At 45.6% G+C, this 21,811-nt stretch overlaps 1 protein-coding gene across 1 annotated transcript in view; it reads right to left on the minus strand.

Moving 5' to 3' along the window:
* Positions 1-21,811, minus strand: part of CDH13 (cadherin 13) — a 984,669-nt gene that overhangs the window by 514,304 nt on the left and 448,554 nt on the right. Inside the window, exon 4 of the mRNA XM_084755241.1 lies at positions 6,569-6,685. Within this exon, the coding sequence (XP_084611367.1) occupies positions 6,569-6,685 (117 nt within the window). The remainder of the gene's footprint in view (positions 1-6,568; positions 6,686-21,811) is intronic.

A 21,811-nucleotide genomic window follows, 5' to 3' on the forward strand; every position in this document is an offset into this window, starting at 1 on the left:
GTGGGATAGGAACGAACGAGGACACCCATTAACATCAGCACTAAAGCTGAGTAGAACTAAAAGCTTTTCAGGACACTGTGGTGTGCATTCTAGTTTTCAGAGGAGAGACCTAAGCTGTGTCCTCCACAGCCATCACCATCACTGGTTTTCAGTACTAGAGCCACACTCCACTCAGTAGGTTATTGTAGGAGCAAGCCCTAGCATGGTCACCTGCACGTCCCAGTTCACATGGACTTTCCTGTCCAGGTTGGGACAATAAATGACACTGTCACATTATAGTTCTCTTTAGTTCCACACAATCATCCATCAGTCTCTTTCTAGGCAATTTTCCCAAGTGTTTCTCCTGTCAGTCTGAAAGCAGCTGGGGTTAGCCTGGGCTATGAGTGAATCAATGAGTGAATGAGTGAGCACGGAATTACCAAGAAACACTCCCCATTGCCTCTTATTTTCACTGCATCAAAGGAAAGTTCATTTCCCAGTCGCCAACTCCTCTTGGCTCGGTATGTGTGCCCTTGTAGGGATTTGCAACCTAGGTGCTTTATAAAACAGCCATTTCCCCAACCGTGATGGGATGCCAACATCACACTGCACAAGTCTCCCAAACGCCCAGATGTTTCTTGCAAAGTAACTATCTTGTGAAGACGCGGCTTTTACTTTGTATCCCATCCCCTGAAGGAAGTTGTTTTCCTGATTGTGCTTGCTTGTTTCTAACTCATTCATTCATCTCATTCTTTTCTTTGTATCTTCTATCTTAGTTTCGTCAGTCCTGCCTGTGTCTTTCAGGCTTTTCTGTGCAAAGGGATGGGAGAATTACAAAGTGCTTTCAGTGACTGCTAGGTGTAAAAACAACTTTTATTACCCTGTTTTGATTGTTGTCTTGGAGGATTATTGCTTCTGTCTGCTGACCTAGGCCTGGTCCCAGAAGCTTCTAGCCTCCATAGAATCTAATCTAGGCTTTGAATGTTTTCATGCTCTGAGACTTACTGCTTAATAATTTCACCTTTCTTATTCTTACTAAGCTCTGGGATGGCTGGTTCAACTAAGCTGTTCTGGCTCAAACTCCTCTCCCAGCTGACTTATTCAGTCCGGCTTTTCTCTCAGTCTCTGAGTTACCCCTGCTTGGCCTCAAGCTAACTCCAGCAATCTTTTCTAATCTCTGGTTTTCCTTCTCATTCTCTGGCTCATTCTGTGTTCATCAGTGTCTAGCTTGTTCACTCTATCAACCTCTCTCTGTAAAACTACATCCTCTCCTCTCTCCTCTCTCTCTCTCTCTCTCTCTCTCTCTCTCTCTCTCTCTCTCTCTCTCTTGCTCCCTTAAGTAGCTTCCCTTTCCTCTCTGTTCTCATAAGAGTTGGACATATCCTACTCTGTCAAATCTTTCTCTGATTCATCACTTTTTCTGCCACTCAATTAAGCATCACTTTCAAACATGGGTACTTCCTTCTACAAACTAACTTTACCTTTGTTGTTTGGGATTAGAAGGGTGTACCACCATGCCTGGATCTAAGCTTTTCTTTACCTGAAACTTGCTCTATGCCAGGCTGGCCTTGAATGCCGATCTGCTTGCCTCTGTCTCTTGGATTAAAGGCTATATTCCAGCCAGATCCCACAGACCTAGAAGGTGATTGGATATGAGATCTTGCCAGAGCAGTCAAGTCCTTCTTCACTCTTCCTGCTTCCTACTTATGTTTCAAGATGTAAACTCTCAGCTTCCTGTTCCTCGCCATGCTCACTTGCTTTCTGCCCTAGAACTATAAGCTCCACTTTCTTCTATAAGTTGCTTCAGTCAGGGTGTTTTTTTTTTTTTTACCACAGCAAGAGGAAAGTAACAAAAGCAAGTGGCTAGTAAGAAAGATCCTTTCTCATTCCAGATACCCCAAGAGCTAATCCTGACAGGAGTCTTCTAGTGTGGCCACTCTATTCTGAACATAGTGAGGTTATTTTTAGGCAAGTATGGGTCCTCTCTCTCTCTCTCTCTGTGTGGCTATATCATAATCCCATACAGGAAAAGCCAGGGAGGATGAGGAGGTGTGTGATCTCCAGCACTCCTTGTTCGCCTCATGCCCTCCTCCATGTGTGGATGCACCGCTTTCTAGCTTTGGAGGAGAGCCTTTGGCCAGGAAGATTCCCCAGGGTGGCTATGTATGTGTGTTCACTATAAAGGGGAGTTCCCTGAGAATACTCAGGGTGCCATCACCAAGCTGAGATAAATACTTGGTCTCCCAGGTTTTCTTGGTCTTTTCTCATCCTCTCTTCTCATTTCAGTTTCCGAGTTAACTTGTTGGTGTTCTCAGCCTTAGAGGCCCAGTGTGCTTGGCCTCTATGAGTAATACTCTTGCCTCCCAGAAGGAGAAGTCCCTGAAGCTCAACCCGGATTGTGCCAGCCAGCACATATGGAGGAGCATCAGCTATTCACCAGACACTGTGGGAGGACCTGGGTTCTTCATCGCAATGGAAACAGACAGGATCCTTGATCTTAATAGGATTAGAGAAACATAGAAAATGCTAGCACCTATTCATGGTTTGTCTGGCATTATACTAAGCCCTTTCCACTTATTACACTGAGTCCTCATGACGAGAATTCCACAGGGATCATCTTTCCATATGCCAAGTAGAGGAATGGGACTCAGAGCTGAGGTAGTCATTACTGTCACACAGTGAGTTAGCAGCTAAGAACAGCATCATGCCACCTTGGATCTTGTCTAACATGTGCAGGGAGTGCTTACTCAAATCTCAGCCTTCTTTTCTGTGGGTTGGAAAGCTCTGTCTGATGGGCACCGTGATGACTGACTCTGGTTGTCAACTTGACACATCTGAGGAGAGGGATCCTCAACTGAAGACTTGCTGCCATTGGGTTCACTAGTGGGGTGTTTTCTTAGCTGCTAATGACTGGAGGAGGGCTCAGCACACTGCGGATGGTACCAGCCCTAGGCAAGCGGGGGGGGGGGGGGGCAGGGGGAGGTCAGGCTGTATATAAAGAAAAGAAGGTAGCTGAGTGAGCCAGAGGAAGGAAAGCAGTAAGCAGTGTTCCTGTGTGGTTTCTGTTTCAAATGCTAATCCTGACTTCCCTCAAAGAAAGGGCTGTGACATGGAAGTGTAATCCCTTCCTGTCCAAGTTGCTTTTGGCTAGAGCATTTTGTCATAGCAACAGAAGTCAATCTAGGATGGGTACTCCCTTTTCAAATAGCACCAAAAGGAAATGTTTGGTTTTGGCATGTACTGAAGGCTAGGATGTACAGATAGGCACATCACTGGACATCTGACACGTAATAAGGGAATTTTACTAAAATGTGAGTGTTGGGATGTAGCTGAAAAGCATACAAGCACCTGTTATAAAATTCTAAAGGTTGGTTTCTGTTCTCCACCCAAGAGTTTCTAGTCAATGGCCTAAGGACAGATCCCAAGAACACACACTTCTACAAAGTCCTAGAGGAGCTGGTGTTGTAGTTCAATCCAACTCTAGGCAGAGGATGGTACATGCCAGGAACCCTCACCCTGGCTGTACCCCCAAACTTCCCTGGGGTCTTTTAAATAACACCTAAACATGGCTTTTGCACAATGGCTATGTGCATCAGTCTGGAGGGTGGGGTCCTGGTATCCACATTGTCTCTGGTGATTGTGATGCGTGGCCAGAGCTGGAAGTGCTAGTTTCCCTTTAGGGTGCCTGGAAAGAGCACAGCTCAGGTCTGCTAGTATTCAGATATGGCTTATGCGAGACCCCTCCCAGTGCATCATGCTTTGGAATGTAATTCTCATTACAAGGCACTGAGAATGTGGAGAACATTTGGCTATGGTGTCTGAGGAGGTGCTCTTGGGATGTGGCTAAAATTAGACTAGACTAGAACCCCTATAATAGAATGCTGGTGGCAGTATTAGAAGAGGGAGATATTGGGGAGACTATACAGTCAGCTTTAAGTAAAGTGCTTGTGAGTACAAGGACCCAATGTTCATCCTTTCATCGGCAGAATTCACACACACACACACACACACACACACACACACACACACACACACAGAGCCAGCATGGAGGTACACTCTTATAATCCCAGCACCAGGGAGGCAGGGACAAGCAGATCCCTTGGGGCTCACTGGCCAGCCAGCCTCACCTACTTGATGAGTTCCAGACCAACGAGAGATCATGGCTCAAAACACAAAGTAGATGATATCTTGGAGGACAAGCCCAGTTCTTCTCTGGACTCCACCTCTACACATGCACCCCACACACATGAGAATATGAATGCCCAGATACACACGAAAGTAAATAGGCAGCGAGACTAAACAGATACGTGCATGTGTGCTGCCTGTTACCCATGACTCCTTGTGCTTCTTCATGACTCAGCTAGCTAACAAGTCACCGCCACCAGATGTCAACTCCGGGTCCACCACATTTAGAAGCAAGAAGGTAAACAAACCTCTTTTCTTTTTAAAGCAGCCAGACTCTGCTATTCATTATGGTAATGAAAGAAAGACTAACATTGGTCTTAAAATCTATTAAAGAGATGGAGATTAGCCCCTTGACAAATAGAGTCCTTGCCTCTGTGGGATTGGAATGTAGGTATGGCAATGGTCAGGGCTGTCCAGAGGGACAGGGTTTGTCATAAGTCACCTCTATCCACTTCAAATTGTTCTCTTTTTTTTTTATGAGTCATAGAAAGCATTTGCTAAAAGGGATACAACTTTGGCATGATGGCAGTTTAAAACAATAAGTGTAACGATCGCCAGAATAATTGGTTATTACTGCTTTTAATTTCCAGTAGATATAGAATTCCAGGGACCTAAGACGCTCTCACCTCTTGTTTAGACCACTTTCCCCTCTTAGTGGGGGTCTTCTCAGTCTCACTCCTACCCTCCACTCTGTTCCCACACATTATTATTTCCTACAATGAAGCTGGGGTGATCGCCAACATACGGGGCCAATCATTGCAGGCTTGTGACCCAACCCTATCTTCTCAAAGTGCCTCCAAGACAGGCCACCCACGCCCTCCGGCCATGCTCTCCCTGGCTCACTGTGCTGCAGTGTCCTCCCCCTTAGGTCTGCTCCTCAGGAGCACTCTGTCCCTCTCCACCTCAGACCTCCCACCCCACCTCAGGCCTCTGAACACATAGCTCTCTACCAGGACTCCACGGAGCTGGTCTTCCCAAAGATGCCCTTATCCTTCTGTTGTGGTACCCCTCAGATATCACAAACCCGAGCTTGTGTCCGCCAGCTTTGTGGCAATTTCCTCCCTCCAACTCTCCTGGGTTGGACTCTTTGCTCTTTCTTTCAAGTCACTGTGTTTTTGTTTTGTGCAGCCATCGCCATACTCTGTAATTTTCCTGTTATTTAGTTGCATAAAAATGTTCACTTCCCCCACTAGAAGATAAGTTGGATTCTTTGCTAGGTATGGCTGTATTTACCCCATCCTGACTGGACTGTGGCATAAATAGGCATTCCATTTTTACCTGACAAGTAAATTATTAAAGCAATAATGGCTCCTAGCATTAAGATCACTCATGTAAGTAAGCAGCCAAGTTCGAACTCCAGGTTCAACAGGAAATAGAAACCAATTCCAATTTGAATCTCTATGTAGACATTTCTGTGGGGCTAGGAGGTTCTGATATGTGCCACATAAAATCCACTCAAGGCCGCTCTTTTGGATGAGACTCCTGTTCTAGGTCCAATAGAGCAGAGAAAGACAGAATGGAGTCACCTATAGCCAGGTACACATAGCCAGAGGGATTAAAAATGGGTCAGACTTCTGACCAACAGCAATTCCCAGCACCCAATTATGGATGGTTCAGGCTCAGTGCAACTGAGCCAATAGGCCAAGGAGGTCTCACTCTGCTCTCTTCCTTGAGATAAGTTATTTTGAAACAACACATCTGTTTTACTCTTTGATCCTCCCCATCTGGGTAAAACCAGTCCCTTCTGCCTGCTCAGCAGAGGACCCTTCTAGTTCACACACAGGCAGTGGCCTGAGTCCTGAATCACACACACACACAAAAGAAGCAAGTCAGATCATTAAACACAATGTGCTGATTTTTTTTTCTTTTTTGATTCAAGGCGCCATCAGTAGTGTGGTCCATTTAGCAGTGCCTATTTTCTCCTGGGTGCTTTATTATTCAGACCAAAGCAACTCTGCTTCTGCATCTTGTTAGTGCGGTTGAGTTCCTGTGCTCTGGGAAGCTGACCCAGCAGTGAGCTTGGACTGACACATTTGAAAAACAGGACCTCAACAAAAACAAACACTAACACCTAGCAGTCAGCCCATCACCTGGGCATCAGCTACCAAGACAAGGCAGCCTGCTGCTAACCGATGACATCTTACAATATCACTTCAAAATTATTTTCTACTATGTAGATCCCACAATTGTGATAGATGGCTTCGGTTGTCCACAATGTTTCTTCTTCTTCTTCTTTTTCAAAGTGATTGCTGAAATTCCTATCCCGATAAAACCATTTTGACCTCTTGCCATGCAGTAATAGAGGCCAGTTTTAGCTAATCTCAACTGTCACAGGCAGCTTGCCTTGTGTATGCTCAGCCCTTAATAGAAACACCCTGTGTCATTTGTCCTTTGTCCAACTTACCTTGCCAACATCTCTGGGGAAGGGCTGTCTCTGGTTCTCTGGGATCAGGATGGGAGACACCACAATGGACCTCTTTTGTCTTGGGACAGGAGATGTCCTTGCAAATTTAAAAATATCCTAAAAGGGAAAACAAGATGAGTTAAGTAAAAACTTCCACAGATGAGAAAGTATCAGCCTGCCTGGGGCCCCTTGTGCATGGTTGTGAAGGGTACCGCTGTCTGGACACTGTCTATCACATCTTCTTAGAGTGACCAGGTGCATGATCAGGCTCACACGCAACCCGATGTTGTGATTCACAATGGCAACCCTTAAGCCAATAAATCCCAACTTCCCAATCATCCACTTAAAGGACCACATCAGATTCAATACACCCTTCATGCTGTATAGAGTGGTTTTACTGCCAAGCAGGTAGAAGTCACCTGGTTAGCAACCAAAGGGACTTTCCAGGTATAAGTGTGGTTCCCTTCATGGCTCCCTGGAGGAGTAGAGATGAGTGGCCTCAGGTGACAGGGTCGTGCGCTCTTCAAGGCCTCACAGAGATGTAGGTGATGTTTTCTCAAGGCCATGATCAGGGATGACTTTGGAATCCATTTACTGAGGAAGTGTCCCTACTTTACTCATAGCATACACACTGCCAGGAGTTCCCCACCTAGAAATTATGGTAGCTTATTCTTTGAGAATTTCATGTAACTTACTTTGACCATATTCACCCCAACTCCTCTTACTCAACTCCTCCCAGGCCCTCCTTTAATCTCTTTAACAACCCCAACTTCATGTGTTCTTTTTAAAAAACTCAATAACCCATTGAATCCAATTTGAGGGGTTGCACCTTTTTAATTAAAGAGCTGTATTCAACAAAAGAAATTGTGTCATTATTTTACATCAAGTGCTAATGTTACATTATATAAAAATAGGGAAACATAAAAATAAACATACTGGAGACCCATGACACTGTTAAATCCGAACTAGAAACTACAACCCACAGAGAAGTAAGAAAGGGGAGAGGGGAGGTAGAAGGGGGTTAGTGCAATCTTGATCTAATTAGAGGGCTGGGGAAAATAGAACTAAAAACAGAGTATCACTTTTAATATGCAAATCAATCTCATCAAATACCACATGCTAATTAAAATTATCTTCTGTATCATCAGAAGCAAGCACCTCATACCTCATGCCATAGTGAGCTCCCATCAAAACAATATGCTAAATAGTAATGTTCAGGACATCACTAGCCCTTGGTCCATAACTCTGTGTGTGTGTGTGTGTGTGTGTGTGTGTACTCACCTGCATTTTGTAATTTTAAGAGAAAACATACATAGGAAAGTCAAACAAGAAAAAAAAAAACAATCAAAGCTTTTGAAAACCTCCACAAACATTCACACTCTTGATTTTTCCTGGAGTACAGACTAACAGTCTTGTGCAGAGCCATTGGGCAATATTTGTTTATCAAGAGCCTTGCAAATATCCACAGCTCTTCCTTCTGTAATTCCACTCTAGGAATACACACAGGTGCTAAGCTCAAAGGAAGAAGGAAAGAGACACAGAACAACGCTAAGTGAGACAGGACACACAGAAGGCAAACGTGAAAGGCAGCCCAGTATTGAGTAGCAAGGATACAATAAAACACGAGCCTAGTGTGGGAAGAGTACATCTTTAGCCCCTCCACAAAATGCTAGACTGGCAATATGGCCAGTGTGTGCCAGCCAACGGGGAGACACTTAAGTGTGTCAGCCCTTACACTTAGAAAATCCTCCTAGGAAATCCATAGCTCTCTTTAGCCAATGAAGAAAGTTTGCACCGATTATGTAAAAATTACCTCAAATTAAATTTGCCTAACTAGCAGAGACAAAGCATATCCCAGACTATATTTCTAAAGAACATCCTGTTGTGCCCATTCTAGATTGCATGAACTATGTTATGGAAGAAGAACATGTGTGTGTGTGTGTGTGTGTGTGTGTGTGTGTGTGTGTGTGTGTGCGCGCGCGTGTATATAAAATTAACTAAGGAGTCTTTGTAAACCATGGCTGGTAGTAGCAAAATGGCATTTCTAAGCCGAGAAAATGAAGCCACAGTCAGACCACTTCACAGACCAGAATAATTGTTGCAAACCTATCAATTTTTTCCTTTGTCCTAAATTGATTTTCCCAGGTCCCAGGAAAGGTGTGAGCTGTCACTTAATGAGTCATATATTCAGTTCTGCAAAATGGAAAGCATTTCCGGAACTGGACGGGGCAGCAATGTGGATGCACTTCATACCACTGCCCCGTTGTGCTTAAACCTGCAAGACTGATGCTGCGAGGAACTAAGTCTTGAGGAAGAGCGGACGGTGCTCTTAACCCCGAGTCATTTCCCCTGTCCTGCTTACAAAATTGGTTCAGTTGGAAAAGCGTCTCCCTTGCAAGAGCAGAGAGACTTCAATTCGATCTCCAGAACACTCTTTAAAACCCCGGACCAAGTGGTGTGCACTTGGAATGCCATCACTGGGGAGTGGAGACGGGAGGACCACGGAGTCTCCCTGGGTGGGAGAGCTTGTCTCAGAGGAGTTGGAGAGCATTTGTGAAGATGACTGTCAAGCTTGTTCTCTGGCCTCCACATGCATATGCACAGACATGTGCACTTACACACGTGCGCGCGCGCGCGCGCACACACACACACACACACACACACACACACACACACACACACACACACGAGCATCAAAATGGTTGGTTTCTAGGGAAACAATAGTCTCTACATCCAGGCAAAGACAGAACACTGGATCCCCGCCCCCCTCCTCTCTGTCCCCTTTATTTCTCCTTCCCACCTGTGGTGTGTGTGTGTGTGTGTGTGTGTGTGTGTGTGTGTGTGTGTGTGTGTGTGCTTATGAATGACAGTGGAAAGAGCAAAGAGGACAAAACCAATAAATATGAAATTCAGCCAACCAAACAAAACAATACACAGAAAAACCCTAACCAAACTCAAATGAAAAGAAACAAACAAGCCAGCAGAAAGGGAGAGGAACACCAGGAGACAACGGAAGAGAGAATGGATTCTATTACATAAAACTGATGCATAGCATCTCCAAAGATTCTGCCTCCTTATTGAGGGGCAGCAAAAGAATGGAACATACGTAAAATATGTGATATGTGCAAATCTCATTTACAGTTAGGAAAACCAACGACTTCAAGAGCTGCCCATGAGTGAATGCGTAGGACGGTGCCTTGTGAAGATTTAAGGTGCCATGCATATGTAAGGGCTTGGGGATTCAGAGCTGTAATACAGCCACAGAGGCCTCTGTTCATTATGACAGCGTGCCTGTAAATGTGTCTAAAGCAATGAAAAAGCACCCTGTGTCCTTAGCAACAAACTTTCCATTGTTTGTGATAAAGGGCTCACTTGTGTCTGCAAGCCTGCTGAGGGCGATGCCGTTGTTCAGAGTGCCCCTGAGCCTTGTGCCCGCTCCTGGTGTCCCCCTCTCCTCAGCACAACAGCCATTAAAGATGCAGTACCAGTCTGCCTCTCAACTCTCCTAGCTTCCTGGATGTGGGGTGACAGGCCCAGTGTCAACCTGGATGTGAAATGCCAGAGCAAGGCAGGTGTGGTGGCATTCACTTATAATCCAAGCACTTGGAGAGGCAGAGGCAGGTGGATCATTGTGAGTTCGACAACAGCAGCCTAGTCTATAAAGCGAGTCCAGGACAGCCAAGGCTACATAGAGAAAGCATGTCCTGAAAAAACCAACTCTCTGTCCCCTAAAAAAATAAAATAAAAGCCAGAGCAGAGAAACAGGAAACTCTGGGCCTTGGGAGACAGACTCTGAGGGTCAGAGTGTGTGTGGAGTTGTTCCATGTGCCTATGTGCTGATACTGAATGCACCCTAGAGGCACCTGGAAGAGAGCAACCGGGCAGGAAAGCCTTCTTCCTTCTATTCCTGAACACCATGGCCCCTATTTCATGTCTCTAGGCCCATTGTTCTGCCTCTGCCTTGGTCAGTTCTGTGGATGCCTGCTATGTGTGTCGGTCAGCAAAGACCCTGAGTCCTTGTGGCCAGAAATGCCTGTGATGGGATCTGTGCTGAAGGCAGGTGCCTCTGTTGCTCTTGTTTGTCCTAGAAATCATCTTGTGCCAAGAGGACACAGAATTTCCTTTAAAGGCAGGTGGGAAGAGGACGGCAGGCAGGGTCCCGGGATGGTGTGACGCCATTCAACCGTTCGAAACTACAGCGTGCAAAGGAGTAATTGAAGCCATCATTGCTTGAAGCCCCCAAGTGCCTATGCTTTCTAGAAATGATATCCGATGACATTATAAAGAGTACTTCCAATGAGGAAATCCATTAATAGGATACTTTTTGGTGCAACTGTTTGTGTAGACGCCCCTTGGATTGAGATCAGCCAGTCTTGATAGTCTCCTTGTGGGGTTCCTGAATGGGGGCCCTTCCATCCCCCCCATTCTTCCATACCATTCTCAATGCTCTGCCCAGAGTCTGTCTTCAAGTCCCAGCATCTGTCCCTATCCCCTGCTGGGTGGAGTCTCTCAGAGGGCATCTATGTTGGGCTAATATCCACTTAAAAGTATATACCATGCGTGCCTTTCTGGGTCTGGGTTACCTCACTCAGGAGGTTTCTAGTTTCATCCATTTGCCTGCAAATTTCAAGATTTCCTTGTTTTCAATAGCTGAGCAGTATTCCATTGTGTAAATGTACCACAGTTTCTTTATCCAGTCTTCGGCTGAGGGACATCTAGGTTGTTGCCAGATTCTGGCTATTATGAATACAGCTGCTCTGAGGGCCTGTACAAACTGATGCACCAACCAAGGGCGACGCATGGGGAGAACCTAGACCCCCTGTTCAGATCTAACCAATGGGCAGCTCATTCACTCTCCGTGGTTGTGGGGGGAAGTGGGGGCTGCCTCTGACATGAACTCTGGTGCTCCCGATGTGATCACTTGCCCTTGGCGGGAAAACCATGTGGGCACACAGAGGAAGGGGAATCAGGCTATCCAGATGGGATCTGATAGGATGGGGAGGGAGGAGGAATCCCCCCCTCTGTCAGAGGTCTGAGGGAGGGGAATAGGCCAGAAGGGGGAGGGAGGGTGGGAACAGGAAGATACAAGCTAGGGGGTATCAATTGGGGTGTAATATGAATAAATTAAAACAATTAAATAAAAAGAAAAAAAAGATACTTTGGTAACATGATGGTCAATCTGAAATTGGGGAAAGAAGAGAATCAGGTGGGAGGCTCATAGGCAAAGTGCATCATATACTTTGTGACAATGACTTTATGAAACCTAGTTCCACATACAAAGAATACATCACAATTTACGGAAGAGAAAATAAATTGAAAATCTCCAGCGGCTTCAGACAGGTCAACATCTTGGTGAGAGCATTTCAATATTTGTTTAGTAATCCCTCAGAAGTGACCATTGTGGAAACGACACGTTCTGCCCCAGTTTAGCCCAGTGGCCACGTGAGATGTTGCTATAGATTACAGCATCAATGAAGGCTAGTTGGCAGGAACAGGGGGACCCCAGTGAAATCCTTTTCCTGAGAAACCTGGTCTAGGAAAAACACTTCCTGGTCTCTACTCTGCCTTCATTAGTCTTTCCCAGACATTCTTAGATCATTATTTGGGAAATTAATTATTTACCCATTTAGAGAATATCAATTACAGAAGGAAATATTTACTTCAGCTCCCCGTGTCCCTTTCTTTTTAGTGTAATAAATTAATGTGTCACAATGTTAAAAAAATAAATGAATGTGTAAGCAAACACTCTTACATGTGTGGTTGAATAACCAAGCATCCACCATGGAACACAGAGAGGGGCATTCCCAGCGTCCTAGGTCATTTGGCTTTGATCTGAATGTTTAGGATAGAAAGGAAGTTGCTGTGGACAAAATAATCAATGATGCAAAGAAGTTACAGATTTCTCTGTGGGTATCTGGTATTTGAAAGGTGGTTTTAGAGGTTTCTATATCTTTTAAAAAAACACTACCTGCCCTGCATTAACATTGTACAAGCATCAGCATGACCAGGGATGAAGGCCTCAGCACCAATGATGCAGGGAAGGCCCAGGTGGTGTGGTTCTTGATGCTGTTGCTGACCTTTTGCAGATGCTGTGCCTCCTGGTCCTGCCTTCTTCTGCATGGCCAACTCCATGCAGAAAATCCTTCCATTTTCAACGCTTGCCTCAAACATCAGGTGAAGATTCTTCCTCCATAAAAAAGGATGCAAAAAAGAGGCCTGGTTTCAGGCCTGGGGGGGGTGGCACAAAGACAGAGAGGCTAAAGCTAAGCACAGGCCAGAATCTGTGGGAGTGAGAAGGGGAGAGAGAGAGAGAGAGAGAGAGAGAGAGAGAGAGAGAGAGAGAGAGAGAGAGAGAGAGAGAGAGAGAGAGCGCGAGAGCTGGTGCCTCAGAAGCTCTGAAGATGATGGGAGCAAGGAGATGTCAGGCCCTTCCGACATACCAGGCACGTCTCTGGTTACCAGGGGAAGCCCCGGCAAGGCTGGGGTCTGACCTCATCCTTGGCTGCCTGTTCACACCCATTTCAACATCTCTGCTCCTTCACTTGTCACCAAGCCCAGCACCATGTTCTAACAGTTGGTCTTAAAATTGAAATTGTGAGGACTGCCTGGCATGGTGGTACAATCCTTTAATCCCAGCACTTGGGAGGCGGGGGCTGATGGATTGATGTGAGTTCAAGGCCAGCTTGGTGTACAAAGTCAGCCCAGGACAGCTAAGGCTACAACACAGAGAAACCCTTCCTCGAAAAACAAAACAAAACATCAGAAAAAAAAAAAAAAAAAAGAAAAAAAAAGAAAATGCAAGGACCAGACATTTTCTCTAAAGTGTCGACTTCCCTACATCCACACTGCCAGTTAAAAAATAATCCAAAGGCTCTGGCGTTGGATAAAAATTTGCCAAACAACACATCCAAGACACAATTGCCTCTGAAATATTTCACGAAGCAGGAAAATAACAACCCAATCAGGCCCCGCTCGTTTCACTGGAGGTGAAAAATGTTTTAAGTATATTCAGATTCTTTAGTCAGAAGTCCATTCAACCACGTGCAACGGTGATGGGGATATAATGGGAAGAATTTTCTTCAATCTACTCTGGCATTGATGAAATATTCATGCTAAATAGCTACTTCTGAGCACCTGGAGGGATCTGGCGGTGTTTTACAAATGGGCTTGTTTTCCTAATACACACAGAGCCCCTTGCCTCCGACGCTGAACTAATCGGAGCCTGTGTTGTAGGTGCAAAAACATAAGCACCAGGAACGCTGTTCTCCACCTCTGTGAGAGTTCAAAACAGATAAATGGCCTTTAAAAAAAAAGCCTCACTCATTAAGCCCCCCATCACTTGATTTCTATGGCTATGGCAAATAACGCCGACCAAAGGCAGTCTACGGAGGGAAGGGTTTATTTTTGGCTTATGGCCCCAGGTTCCAGTCTACCACTGAGGGAAAGTCAAGGCAGTCACTGGAGCAGCTAGTCATGTCACATTCACAGTGAAGAGGAGACAAAACCGCATGTATTCCTGTGCGTGCTGGCTGCTCATGGTCAGCTAGCGTCCATCACTCCTAAGGACTCAGCCTGTGGGACAGTGCCACCCATCTTTAGGGTGGGTCTTCCTTCCCACTTCAGTTAGCAATTGAGACCACCCTACCACAGACACGCCCGCAGGCCCACTGCTCTGAACAATTTTCCCATTGAGACTCCCTTCTTGGGTGACGCTACTTTACGGCGAGATGATGTTTACAGCCAATCATCACACTCACCCATAGAAGAACAATTCTTTGCAATTCAAGTGGGTATGTTCGGGGTGTTGGTAATGGGTTCTCACCGTGACAGTCACACAGAGCTACCCACAGGCACTTCAGGCTCCATGCATCCTCCACAGAATGGAGAACCCTCTTTCCCAGCTCACCCACCTGCACTCCCCTCCCTTGTCCCCAGCTCTTTTGTGGATACGTTCTGATCACTCTGGTCAGTGCAGACATATATGTTTCTAACATGAATAAACAGTATGTTTTGGTAAATGCCTGCACCATCTCTTCTTATTCCGAAGGCTCAGGGTGACCTCAGGGAAGAAACAGCCCTGTCTTTTACTCACCGCCTGATACATTTGTCACTGGAGTGGAAGGGATGCCAGTTCCCTTCTGCCTGGCAGCCCAATCACCTCATTAGCTGGCAGGAGACCATGCTGGCTGCCAATGTGGACAGTGCAGCCACCTTGCAATGATGCGTGACACCATGGGCGCCAGCTCAAGGAGACATTCACACAATAGAGATGGCGCTTGGCTATTCTGGAGTGGATACAGCTTTATCAACTGTACAAGCAAGGGCTGCTCTCCTTCGGACTCCTCCAGAGTGGTATGTCTCTTTCTAGGACGTAATAACGTATTTTAAAAGCATTTTTATTTATTTGTGTGTGCATATGCACATCATACGTATGGATGTCAGAGGACAACCTCCACGCCATTGCTCCACTATGTAGGTCCCAGGATTCAAACTCAGTCTTGGAGGGAAGGCTCTTCCCCCACTGAACCATCTTCCCTGCCCGACAGGAACTCCCTGAAGGAAAGGTAGTCCTTTTGGCTTGGACCCACTGTCTGGATTTGGTTTATTTTCAAGGTCCTTGCTCTCTCATTTATTTATTTATTTATTTAGTCAGTCAGAATGTGGTCTTTTCCTTGGGCTTCAAAGTCTAAGATTAGAAAGCTAATTCCCAGGGCTGGAAAGATGGCTCAGAAGTTAAGAGAACTAGCTGCTCTTGCCGAAGGCCTGGGTTCAATCCCTAGCAGCCATGGCAGCTCACAACCTGAAACTCTAGCTCTGGGCTCCAGTGCCCTCTTTGGGCCTCAGTGAACAGCTGTACACACACACACACACACACACACACACACACACACACACACACACACACACACACACGCTCTCTCTCTCTCTGTCTGTCTTCTGTGTCTCTGTCTCCTCTCTCTCTCTCTCTCTCTCTCTCTCTCTCTCTCTCTCTCTCTCTAAGAAAGTTATTTTCCACACCAGTTGCCAAAGTCAACTGCTCCCCTTACCCAAACAATTTTTAAATATTCTCCATGACTGAAGCTCAGGACTGCGTTTTCTCAGACACTCACTGCCAATATTTACACTGAACAGTCCTCTTCTGAAACCTGCACTTCTTCTGTGTCACTGTCATCTTGCCCACATCCCTGATACTATTCCTGCTAGCTCCTTTCTTAAAGACGCTTTAATTAAGACACCCGAGCTACAGTAGCCCACTTCCTCGATAACCTCTTTTATGTAGTTCTCTTCCATGGAGGCTGGGATTGGCAAAGTGTCTTTTATCTCCCTTTTCGGTTTCCCTTGCCTCCCTTTGTTCTATGTTTCTTGTTGGATCACAGGTCCTCACATTTTAATTCAGCCCCATGTCTCTTCCACACGATGCCGTTTACATTAATAAATTCATCTCCACAATGACGGGCACGCTGTCGCCTGTCTCCTGTCTCCCCACGTCAATGATTATTGCGTCCTTTGAAGATTCAAAGGTGTATCTGATCTACCATGAAAAGGGACCAAAAAAAAAAAAATAATAAGAAAGAAAGAAAAACACATTTGATATTCTTCCACATCTGGGCCGGGTAGTTTTGAAGTTGTCGTGGTAAAACAACTACTTAAGGAGAGGCGAGAAATAAATATTCAATTGCCGTGTAATTCGCATTCCTCCCTAAAAGGCGCAAGGGCCTGGTTCCTCTTTGGAAGGGATGGTTGACAAATGCAGACACTATTTGATGGCTGAGCTCTGAACATCTTCGTGGGGACCTAGCGAGCTCTGTTGGCATCTCTGTTGCTCTTTGAACTTGCCCCACAGGAAACACTGTTTCTGTTTCATTTGTCTTATACTCCCTCCGACGCCGAGCTCCGAATGTTCCATGTGCCTTCAGACGCATCTGCAAAACCAGTGACTTCTAGGGCATGGACAGAGTATTTTTGAGCTTGCTATGCATTTGCCTCAGGTGTAGGCCTTTCAGATGCTTTTCTCCTTTGGTCTACACTCATTTGGTGTCTGGGTCGTGTTGCTGCACTCCCATACTCCAGGAGAGAAGACTGAGGTTGGGGGACTTTAAACACACAGACCAGGCACATGCTTTGGAGATTGGAGGATGAGAGACATGAACTCAGGTCATTTTATCTGATGTTTGCATAGTAATCTGTTCCACCTCCTGGTTCCTGTATGGCTCGCCTTCCCTGTGAAATTTTTTAATTACTTGAAGAATTTTACTCAAGATCTCTTTGAGAGAAACTAGCACACTTATCTGTCATCTGGTTTCATGGGTTCAATCTTCAAAACATCTTTTGAATATGACTTCCCATGTGGTCTTAGTCAATATCTGTTTTTAAAAATTATTTTTATTTTATGTGTCTAAATGTTTTGCCTACATTTGTTTGATGTGTATTCTGTGCTCAAGGAGGCCAGAAGAGGGCACTGGATTTCCTAGAACCAGAGTAGCAGAGGTTCTGAGCCACTATATGGGTGCTGGAAACTGACCCTGGGTCCTCGAAACTGACCCTGGGTCCTCGAAACTGACCCTGGGTCCTCTACAAGAGCACCACAGAGCTATGTCTCCCGCTCACTAGCCCTTCCGTTTTGTTTTGTTTTTTTTTCTTTTTTTCTTTTTGAGACAGGATCTCACTATCTATCCTTGGCTGTCTTGGAGCTCACTATATAGAGCAGCTTCGCCCACCCTGACCTCACAGAGCTCTGTGGGCCTCGGCCTCACAGTGCTGGGACTAGAGACATTCACCAGCACCAATAAAACAGCATATTCCTCTTAAAGGAATCATCACGTGATGTCACCATTGTATTCCTACCATTCCTCTTCCAGCAGCTGGGTGACCTTACTCTTTTGTGTCTTAGCTTCCAATGGGGCCTGCTAGCACTGGAGTAAAACAGATATGTTTGCGTTGTCCCACAATATGCTAGGTAAGGTGGCCCTACGTCTTCATCACCGCCAGCTTCCTAAAACAACTGTGTCTTAGTCCTACTGCACAGACATCTTGGGGTGGGTCAGGGACATCCCCACCCCAGGGCCTTTGCACTGGCTGTTCTCCCCAGATAGAGTGCTCTTTCCCAAACATATACTTTGTTTCCTAGTGCTGCCGTGATAGACTTTTAGCAAGTGCAGGGGCTAAAACAGTACAGATTTATTGTATTACAGTTCTGAGGGACAGATGCACTGGCAGGCTAGAAGCAATTTGTGGGCGGGCCTGGGCTCTTAAGAAGTTTATAGATGAGATGCCGTAGACTCTGGTTTATGGTTCTCAACCTTCCCAATGCTGCAACCCTTTAACATGGTTCCTCATGTTGTGGCAATCACAACCATAAAACTAATTTTGTTGCTACTTCATAACTGTAATTGTATTACTGCTATGAATTGTACTGTAAGTGTCTGTGTTTTTCAAGGGGCTGAGGTGACCCCCCGTGAAAGGGTCATTTGACCTCGCAGGCTGAGAGCCACTGCTCTGTACTCTGTCTGCGCTCCTGGGCTAACAGCCTCTTCCTCCACCTTCAAACCTAACAGGAAGTGCCTGGATAGTTTTGTCTGCTTGTTGCTTCCTGTTCTCTCTTTCAAGGAATCTGCAGTAACCCTGGGCCTTAGGACAATGCTGGATTCTCAAAAAATCTCAGTCTTTCATCGTGTGTGTGTGTGTGTGTGTGTGTGTGTGTGTGTGTGTGTGTGTGTGTACACACATGTACATGCATGTGGGAGCCAAAGGTCAATCTCAAGTGTCATTTCTGAAGAGCTATTTACTTTTTTTTTTTTATGATAGGGTCTATCACTGGTCCAGAACTCACTGATTTGGCTTGGTTGGTTGACCAAAGAGCCCAGAGATCTGATCTGGGCTCCCATTTTCCAGCACTGAGTTACAAACACGCACCACTACGCTAGGCTTTTTTTCACATGGGCTTTGAGGAGTGAACTTGGTTTTTTGTCCTTGCATGCGCATACTTCACTGACTGAGATGTCTCCATGGCCCATTAATTAATCTCATTTCCTTAGTCCTGGAAGCCAACACATTCCTAGGACAGAAGGATTAGCATGTGGACCTTGGTTGGGGTTGAGGGTAGGGCTCATTCCTTCAACTGCAGTCATTGTTTTTTCTCTTCATTCATATGGACACTTAGAAGATTCCTACTTCGTGAGTCCTGATGGGCCACTCTACCCAGCACTTAGCCCTCATCTTCCATGCTCTCTTTCTTTCTTCCCCACATACAGTACACATAGCCTCAGTTCAGTTCTTATTCTCATTTTCCACCATTATGCAAAACCCCACAAATGCAAGTCCCCCCTAGCCTAGTTTCTGGCATATAGTAGGTGTTCAATAATCCCTAGATTTGTGGATAATAATAATAACTTAATTTCCATCCGTTACCATGAGTTGAAATACAAAGGATCTTAATCATATTAGGAGATGAAAAATGAGAGAGACCATAATCAACTGCGATTCGCTGAGTGCCTATTATGTGGCTTCCATTAGTTAAATGGTGTGTGAAATACAAAATTGCATCTGAGGAGGTGTCAGGCTGCCATTTGTTGTGGTGAAGGTTGCGTACAGCACAAACTCCCCACCCCTGGAGGAGATAGGCAAGGGCTAAAACCCACCCTCTGCTCTGTAGTTATTGATCCATGGGTGCTGGGTCCCTTAGGTGAATGGCTGTTTCTGAGTGACATGAAAAATTTGGGGGGCGGGGGTTGGGGGTGTGCTATGCTGGTACTACCCAGATGGTGGGAGCTGACCCTAAGCCTTAACTCCAGCTAAACACGGAAAGGTTAAGTCACGAAGAGGGAGGAACTAAAGGGCGGGGCATACTGCAGAGAGGGTAAGTAATAAAGAGGGCTACAGAACCAATAGCTTCAACCAAGGGGCACCAGTGAAGCTCAGCGGCCCCCCTGCCAGACAAAAATGCCTGGCACTGAAGCTGGCCATCTTGCTTTTATACCCTGCCTCTGGAAGGCTGGACGCTGTGCGTCTCCTCTGAAATAGGTAGACTCACCTTGACTATACAGAGAAGTCTTCCCCGGGGCTTAACATGCTCAGTATACAGCATCCCAACACTCCCCACCACCCTCCCGCACTGGGTCTGTATCCATAGCACCTGTCACTATTAAGTGCCTCATGTTTTACTTACTGCTAATATTTTGTCTGTCTACCCCCCTCCCCCGTTCTGCCAATGTCTGAGAGACATAAGGGAGGGATTTGATTTTCTCTTTCACACTTAACACCGTCACCCTGGTAAGCCAGAGCAGTCCCGGCACCTGTTCTGGAGCTCAGACAACGTATGAATCAAATGAGTGATGAATTAGATGTAGCCGAGAAGGCAAGATGAGCTGGAGCGGAGCAGTAACATCCCTGGAGATCCTACACTGTGTTTACTGACTGTTAGCAGAAACAGAGACGGAGGCGGGCAGATGGGATGTTGGCTGAATGCTAACTTCCTTCTGCAGGACAGCTTGTGTACTGCTGATGGACGAACTCAAAGCCCTCAACTAGAGGGGACGTAGGTAGATGACAGTGCCACCATGTCATACCTCCTGAGCACCCCCCCTGCACACACACACACACACACACACACACACACACACACACACACACACACACACATTAGGCATGGTATATTATCTCATTAGGTTTAAATACAGACGAGGAGACTGAGGCACTCCGAGGATGGGCTCAAGTAGCAGCTTGAAGTGAAAATAAACAAAGGTTTTGAAAGAGTGTCAGGGCAGGGTTGTTGTCCAAGGAATAAAAACAAAGTAAAGCCTTTAGCTTCTAGAAGATTCTCATTAAGGAATGTCTGTCACTATCAGACCAATTGCTAGGGCAAAAGGATTGCACTGAACACTTTGTACACTTTCTCTGTCTCTGTCTCTCTGTTCTTGGACTTTTGCCCACAGAAATATCTGCCCTCGGTTGGATATACTGAATGCTACCAGAAAAAGAGATACACCGGCCACTAAAGTATCTCCCTGGTTGTCTTGTAAAATCTTCACATTTTACTTATTTATAATAGCCCCGATCTCTATGAGGCTAAGAGACGAGACAGTTCACAATTACCCTAAAAGCAGGGTCTTTCCACCTTGACCCAGACCCTGGGCAATACTGGTGCTCTTTGCTCTATCAATAGCTTGCTCTTGTACTTGGTTGCCACTGTCTGAGTTAGTTTAGAACAGTGATTGGGCAGATAGATGGCTTTCTTCTCTCTCTCTCTCTTTCTCTTTCTCTCTCTCTCTCTTTCTCTTTCTCTCTCTCTCTCTCTCTCTCTCTCTCTCTCTCTCTCTCCCCCCCCCCCTCTGTTCTTTTCTTTTCTTTTGAGACATGACTTCTCTGTGCAGCCTCGGCTGTCCTGTAACTCACTACATTGTCCAGCCTGGCCTTGAACTCAGTGATCCCCCTGCTGGGATTAAATGTGTGTGCCGCCATCACTCAGCTAAGCAGATGACTATTAATCTGATGGTCTTTGGTCAACTTTGGCCTCTTCTATGGACTAAAAGCACACTGTGTAATTATTCAAACACTCCATGTCACACTTGTAACACAGGTAGAGAGGGGACTATAATAATTCCCACACCACAGGGTTATTGTACATATGGAACTCATGTACAATACATATTGGTTACCACATAAAGAGTGCCTGCCATGTTAAGCACTTAAACTTTGTGTGGTTTTAGATAGATTTCAAATACATTAGAACAGCAGGTTTTTAAACCTGGCTTTTACTTTTATAGTGAAACATCTTAGTGTGTTTGTGTTTGTGTGTGTGTGTGTGTGTGTGTGTGTGTGTGTGTGTGTGTGTGTGTTATAGTGCACATCCACACCAACATGTCTGTGCTGCACCTTTCAAATCCCAGGTAGTCCTTTTCTTTCTGGGTGTAAGTCTCTACGTGCAATTCCTTCAGCACCTGTAAAGACAGGCATCACTGGCTCTGAGAAGGAACTTCCAGTTTCAATTAAACCATGGAAGTTGGCCTTTCTTATACTGTTTCCAACACTCACAGTATTTCTGTTTCTGTGCCCTCTTGATTCACCCCTAAGAATGTTTCTTATCGCCATCAGATTGCTTACAGCCAGTAATAAGACTGAAATCTTCAGGACCAGTATGGCTGAAAAGAAACATCTCAGACAAAGAAACAAAGATAAGGATGACAGCAGATGTCTTGCTATGAGCAAAGCGAGTGAGAAGAAAGCGGAGCTGCAGGCTTCTAAAAA

This window comes from Acomys minous (genome assembly GCF_964271855.1).
Source record: "Acomys minous genome assembly, chromosome: 14".
NCBI classification, from domain to species: domain Eukaryota; kingdom Metazoa; phylum Chordata; class Mammalia; order Rodentia; family Muridae; genus Acomys; species Acomys minous.